The 7,478-nt window shown below is 34.0% G+C and overlaps 1 protein-coding gene across 1 annotated transcript in view; it reads right to left on the bottom strand.

Moving 5' to 3' along the window:
• Positions 1–3,859: 3,859 nt before the first annotated feature.
• The window catches only part of LOC111089580, a gene marked incomplete at its 5' end in the record, with an annotated part of 20,196 nt that continues 16,577 nt past the window's right edge, over positions 3,860–7,478 (bottom strand). The window contains 3 exons of the mRNA XM_022402347.1: positions 3,860–3,923; positions 5,075–5,481; positions 6,127–6,206. Of these exons, the coding sequence (XP_022258055.1) occupies positions 3,860–3,923; positions 5,075–5,481; positions 6,127–6,206 (551 nt within the window). The remainder of the gene's footprint in view (positions 3,924–5,074; positions 5,482–6,126; positions 6,207–7,478) is intronic.

Genomic DNA, 7,478 nt, shown 5'->3' with positions numbered 1-7,478 from the left:
AAACAGTATCACGAGTGAACGAACGTTAACTTCAACGATACCCTGTGACTGCAGTTCAATTACTCACTGACTATCTACCCACCTCACATTCCCCTCCTTTATATATACCAGCCCACCCTACATCGAGCAATTACTAGAGCATTCCCGAAAGAACAAGATAGTTCTAGAAACTAGAGGGCGCCACAGTGGTCACGTGACTCGTTGACGCAACACTATCTATGCAATCATTTGCCGGACTTATATACAAAATAGAGGGCGTCTGGCAAACACTAGAGTTGCCAGGAGCAGTCATGATCGTTCTAGAAACTCATGACATGTTACCAGGGTCACGTGGCTTCCGCTGTCGTAACAATATTTACAAATACAATTTACATATAAATATAATCATTCCTTTAAAGAAAAGGGAAGAGGAGCCCAAAGTTAAAGTCTAATCAACTGGAAGACTCGAACTTGGATGCTAATTTACGTATCTTAGAACAATGTACTTAAATAAAGATTCAAAATTGGGAATTAATCCACGAAGAAAAAGGATCTATCATCTGAAAGACCTTTTATTAATGGTGTATTGAATCGTGATTTAGCTTCTTTGCTATTTTCTTTTTGTTTTGTCTTACGTGCTTCTAAAAATTAGGACTACAGTTTGAGGCACAATACTCTTATACAAAATACTGATTATCCCTAATTGGATTCGAATTTACCTTAATTTGGGATATTTGCTTTGCATTTACAGTTTCAGTTTCAAGTATTGTTGGTGAATTGAAACTCAGAATTTTTAGGTTAACTTGTATGATTGGATTCATTTTTACCATATTTTAATCACCAGCTCGCATGTGAGATTGTGTAATTATCAAATTGGTACTTGAACTATTGCGTTTCCATTTGAAATTTAACAAATTTATTTTGTAAATTAAATGTTATTTGGAAAACAAAATCATATTCTACCCTAAACAATACGTGATATTTCATGAATAATATAGGAAGTTGAAAATACCCATATTGCACCATTTGTTGTCGTATTTTAAAACTGAATTTACATTCAGCTTAGCCCTAATTAACCACATCACATTTTGTTCATTGTGACTCAGTGATGATTCTTAGATGAATTAAGAGCAAAAACTGAGTGTAAATCCGGTTTTTATATCACAAGAATATATGATGTAATGTGGGTAATTTCAAGTTGTTTCATTTTGCAGTGTTTATGAGATAGCATTCATTGTTTTAACTAAAGCAGAATTTTAACTTTTTGTTTCACTAAAGCATTTTTGGATGACTTTAATATTGTGTGTTACATCAACCCAGGAGACCTACACTGTAATCATTACAGAAAAGTAATAAACAGATCAGAATACTACTAATATTACACATATTATCAAGTATATCGCATGGGATTGAAAAATATGTTACCTTTAAAGATGACAACGTGTGAGAAAGAGTTGGAAGCAGCAGTAGCACGAGATGACACTCTCATTTTTAGTTCAGCTATACAAAATAAACGCTGAAAATAATAGTGAGGGATGAAGGGGAGGAGGATATTTTCAATTTTTATTAATCGATGTTCTTTCTTATTCCCCGCTGATATGGTATGCTTTCAATAGTAAATATTTACTTGCAAGTAAAAATAATTAAGAAATTGTCTTAGCTTAGTAAACGCAGATTGAATTTATTTTTTTTCTCATGCCACTAGCCTATAATTAGTATATAACGTAAAATTTGAGAGATATAAAGTAAGGATACACTAGCTGTGGTCGCTAGGTGTTGACGTTGCAAGCGCTCATTCCAGCATTCTCTACTGCACTTAGTATGCTTATTACTTTTTAGGCTTAATGACGAAAGATAGATTATTTTGAAAGCCATTTTAAAGAATATCTTACATATTTATACTCAAACTTTACAAAATTGTGCACACTGCGTTTTCTCTCTTTACATTTATACCCCCACCTCAAAAAAGAACATTTGCACCAATATGATTTTATTACTGCACAAAGAAATTTTGTGTAAAACTTGGAGGGGGCTCTAAAATCAAACGTAAGCAAAGCTGATAAACGAAATATTGTATAACTGCTAATGATAAAGAAAAACATTTGCCATCATTGCTTTTGAAGAAGAGTAATAAACACGAATATTTTATGAATAATCAGCAAACTATGTAAACAGAAAATACTACAGTTGTTTTGTTTCTTCTTTTACCTATTTTTATTTTGGCAACAAAACTACTGTTTTATTTGATAAATTTCAAACCTAAATTATTTATCATCTCTAAGAATAAAATAACAGATAGATGGCACATTTAGATTTTGCAGTAAGTTACAGCAACACTGTTTATAACATGTAACAACAGTGGTTTAGTTGTTGTTAAATCCAAAGCTATCCAATGAGCTATCTGTACTCTGTCCACTGCGGGTATTGAAATCTGATTTTTACCTTTGTAAACCGAAACAAGTTTACTTTGTTTGAGATTATGAAAATACCCTATTCATGACACTCAATAGTAATCAACACTAGTCTTAGGATCGCAACCCTATTATTTGAAACAGACCTATACTTTACAGAACCAACCAGATTCTTTAAAATATATGTTGGTAGTTTTCCTCTCTAAAACAGTGTTAATAGCTTCCTTATAATAACGCCATGGAATTTAGATTAACAGTTTCTTGTCATCACCCCTATACAATCGGTACAGTCGTATCAAGCATCATTTTTGATATTAATTGCTTAAGCTAATAGCATGTGCCGCTAAATGCTCGTTAATTAGGATAATTTCATAGAATTTAGTAAATGTGTGTTGAAAAGTTGGCAATGAAGAATAACCGTCCACTGTATGATTCTTTTAAAAACTTGAGCTAGAAACTGCTAATCTACTTTGCTTGGCCTAACCAATACTACATGTCTTTTCATCTTATAGTTTTGCTGCTCTAAATCAACCGACTTTAATCCAAATGACAAAAGCCAAAAACGATCCACTTTTACTCTTAGATGAAGCTGTAGTAAAAATTTCAGCCCGATAGCTCAGTGACTTTTTGCGTAGGTGTGCGCAAACAATTTCATCAAATTTCAGCGGTTTTTGTTGAATAACTTTGTATATGTGTCTTATATTTAAACCAAATGAGACTACGAATTGTAGGTTGAAAAGATCTATTGGTGTACCAAATTTGAAAAAAAACAACTATAAAGGTTGAGTATGTTTTTCTATCAAATAAAGTTTCTGTATTTTTGGTACGTAGAAACTCAATCAAGGAAGAAACTCAATCAAATTTGGAGATGTTATATCTCAGGTATTTCTTAATAGATTGTCTTCCAATTTGGTATGTGAAGTAAGAGTTCAGTAGACTGAAAATATGTAATAGTAATAGTTTGGATTATCACAGTCCAACATACAGAAGGTGGAAAATCGCTAAACTATCACTCCTGTTAACATCACACAGTGTGTCCTGCAAATGGTTGTTTTGGCCGCACGACACACTACCGTGTGTCTTGAAAAGCTGCAAATCACCTATGATTTCAGACTTTTCGGACACCCTGTATAATGAAAAAAAACAAAAAACAAAAAAAACCCATAAATTCTGTTTAATTGATTGTCGTGATTATTCTATATTTTACTGTTATTATTTTATAAGAAGAATCCCCTAGTGGTTTGATGTGAACTACAATGATTTTTTTAAATTATACTTTTATTGTTATGCTGCAAAAACCCAAACAATAAACATTTTAAATGCTTAAGTTATATAACATGGAAACAAATACTTCTTGTTACAAATTCAAATAATAAATTAAAGCAATTCTTTAATATTTTCTATGATTTTGTCCCTCAAAGTCGTCGCTCCTTTTTCTTGCACGTAACTTTCAATCAAAAATGAGGTCTTCACGTGGTTTGAACTTCTTTTAGTTCGTTTAATTCCCGCATCTCCGTTGGAGTCAGTAAAGCCCTGTCATAAAGATAATGTACTTTCTTTATTAGTCCAATCATCATGAGAATGGTGTTCACGCGTAACAACAATCAATACTTAACAAAAAACATATACCTTTAGTCTTATTAAAAACCGCAAAAGTTTAAAATAAAACAGAAAGTTGAGTATCAAACATATTTATCTATTTTGTTCTTAGTGTCCGTGCGACATCTCTAAACATTTCTCGCACTTTAAGGTTTAGGCGCATTATAAGAGTGACAGTCAATCCTTTAGCGTGGTTGATAGTGGTAGGGTGATGCTGACTGGCTGCCTTCCTTCTGGTGAGTTGTTCGAAATTAGAAATTACAGCAGATAGCCTAATTCTGCCATAATAATAAATAAACAAATACAGTGTTCCTAGTAATAATTGACAGCAGCAGATAGGCCTAACTTTTCCATAAGAATACACAAATACAATGTTCCTAGTAATAATTGACGGCAGCAGATAGGCCTAACTTTGCCATAAGAATAAACAAATACAGAGTTCCTAGTAATAATTGACGGCAGCAGATAGGCCTAACTTTTCCATAAGAATACAGAAATACAGTGTTCCCAGTAATAATTGACGGCAGCAGATAGGCCTAACTTTGCTATAAGAATAAACAAATACAGTGTTCCTAGTAATAATTAACGGCAGCAGATAGGCCTAACTTCTCCATAAGAATACAGAAATACAGTCTTCCTAGCAATAATTGACGGCAGCAGATAGGCCTAACTTTGCCATAATGATAAATAAATAGGTACACTGCTTTTAATAACAAATAAAACATGAAAATACGTTTTGTTGATAATGCTGTAAAATAACCATTTGGTTTGTGCTGTTCCAAGAATTTATTGGTGAAAGTAAAGAAAAATATATTAAAATATGTCAATCACACTATATATATATTGACGAAACCTTTCATCCAATACTAGACATCATCAGGCCAAGTGGGATACAACAGACACAGTTGTGGCTGAGACGATATTGTTACTATCAAAATGTATGAACTACAACTGTCATAGAGTGCACTAGACTAAGTTAATAAATAATCATTTCTGTGAATGCAATATGAGTCATTTACAAATCAGAATTAGGGTTAATAACAATATTATTTATCTTAGGACGACAAAACTCTCGAGCTATTTACCTGTTCAACGTTTTGAAGGGTACTTTTAGGCCTTCTTGTCGAAGTTTCTGGTGAATTTTCCAGCATTCTCTGGCAGGACCTAACAGGTTAAGATATAACGGCATCATCTCATCTTCATTTTCACTGGGTGGCTCTTGTGGAGCAATCGTGATGTCACTTCCGTTCGCTGTTTCTGGTACTTCATTTTCTACTGTGTTTTTTGGAACATGAGGATGCGTTTTCGGGAAAGCTCTACAGTTAATATCATCTCTGTCTGATTCTTCGTTTTCAACTTCTTCATATTTATCTTCTGAGCCATCATTTATTTCATTAGGAAAGTCGGTGGAGGAGTGGTTCCTAGTTACTGATGCCATCCATGACGTGTCACATTCTGATGACCCAAAACAATGCGAAATATTTTCTAATGTCTGAAAACAAACAAGTAAATTTTGATTCGACTACTTTGCCATAAAAAGAAAATGCCTCTAGTGGCACATCGGTAGGTCTTAAGGCTTATAACGCTAAAAACTGGGTTTCGATACCCGTGGTGGGCACAGCACAGATAGCCTATTGTGTAGTTTTGCGCTTAACAACAAACAAAGTGTCTACCATAGATATATCACGAGTGGATAACTGTGGTGACTTTACGTTTGGAATAATGATGTTTTTACAAGTCGAAAATAGATGCAAAAATTCAACTAAAATTTACATATTTTGATTGTTTTGTCCCTAACTTTCAACTGGTAAACAAGAGGGAAAACAACTAGTCAACAGGCACTCTTATAACGAAGCACGAATTTTTCCTGTCAATGGGACTCGAATCTTGGACTCTCGGGTTCACAATCCGGCACATTAACTACTAGGCCAGGCCTGGCTCGTGTGTGTGTGTGTGTGTGAAATGTATATAACTGTACTTCTTTACCTTTTTTCATTCTATCATAGGAATAAGTTTTTTTTTTCAATCTGTATTTAAATGTTTGCATATGATTTATATAAAAATCCTTACTAATCGAAGGGTACTTATCAACTATACACAATATCAGATATTTAAGAAGTCCGATGCAACCACTCACTTGTGGGGCTGATACTGAGGATAAACTGGAAGATCGGGCGTTCTTCATCTTGGAAGATCCTATCCCACGAAAACCGAAACCTATAAAAAGTGGATTACATCTAAAAATAAACTCAGATATAAATCAAAAGCAAATCCTTCACATTAAGACTTGATATGTTTCCACATTACAGATGGTGCTGTGTGTTGTAACAAGTTTGTTTAATAGTCTGTTTCAAAGGTTATATAAAGGGCTATATCACGCATAGCCATCCTTAACTTTGAACTGATAAACTAGAGTGTAAGCAGCTAGTCATCAGCACCAACTACAAACTCTTAGGCTACTCTTGTCTGACTGAATAGCAGGATTTGACCTTCACTCTCATAAAGCACACTGGCCACTAGGAGCCCAGCAGTAAGTCTGAGGGCTTATAACACTAAAAATTTGGTTTCGATACCCGAGGTGGGCACATCACAGATAGCTCATTAAAACAAACACAGTGCATCCACTGTCTGAAAGTTGGGAGTGCGTTTTTTTCGTCAGCAAAGGAACGCGAACCATCAATTCTTGTATTCAAGTCTGAACACGTTAGCCACCAAGCCACGCCTGACCAGTGTAACAAGTATTTGTGCTAAGCAAGTTAAACAAAACTAGTGGGTAAATTTTTTTTTTTGTATTTCATGAATTTTATTTTCTAGAATTGACAGCCACTTTAGTGAAAAACTATAGTACTCAAGTAAACATTCGAAACATGCTTATTTATCTGAAAAGCTGAAAAAACATCTAACAAATAAAGAATTATAATTCTTAACCTTAATACGGTCCTCCGGTGGGGGAGCGGTAAGTTTACGGACTTAAAAACGCTAAAATCCGGGGTTCTATTCCCGGCGGTGGATAGAACGCAGATAGCCTATTGTTTATCTTTGCGCTACAAAACAACAATACTAAAACAAAAAGTAAACCCAATCAGTAAATAACAGCTCGATACATGAAAAATATTTGTAAGATCAACTTCTACGAAAACATTACATCTTAAGATGTCGAGAAATATCTTTACAACAGAAAAACTTATTCAAATAAGTTTTAAATACTCTTACCGGTGTATATTAGATCTCACTAGTTATAAAGTCAGATTTACACTCACCTCTAGGCCCAAATATTGAATCATGGCCTTATCTATAAGTATCGATATGGATATTAAATTATATCGGTAGGTTTGGATATACACTGAGTGGTCACAAGTAAATAGACACCTAATTTTTCGTCATTTAACTGATTTATGCTAACTAATTTGTGTTCACAGAGCACTATATAAATGAAAATGGTCTGCACACTAATTATCTTGTGCTACAACATGCCTAGAATTCAAGGTT

The sequence above is a fragment of the Limulus polyphemus genome, unplaced genomic scaffold, assembly GCF_000517525.1.
Source record: "Limulus polyphemus unplaced genomic scaffold, Limulus_polyphemus-2.1.2 Scaffold6689, whole genome shotgun sequence".
Classification (NCBI taxonomy): Eukaryota; Metazoa; Arthropoda; class Merostomata; order Xiphosura; family Limulidae; genus Limulus; species Limulus polyphemus.
The sequence above is the reverse complement of the archived record's forward strand: the minus strand, read 5'-3'. Positions and strand labels throughout refer to the sequence as shown.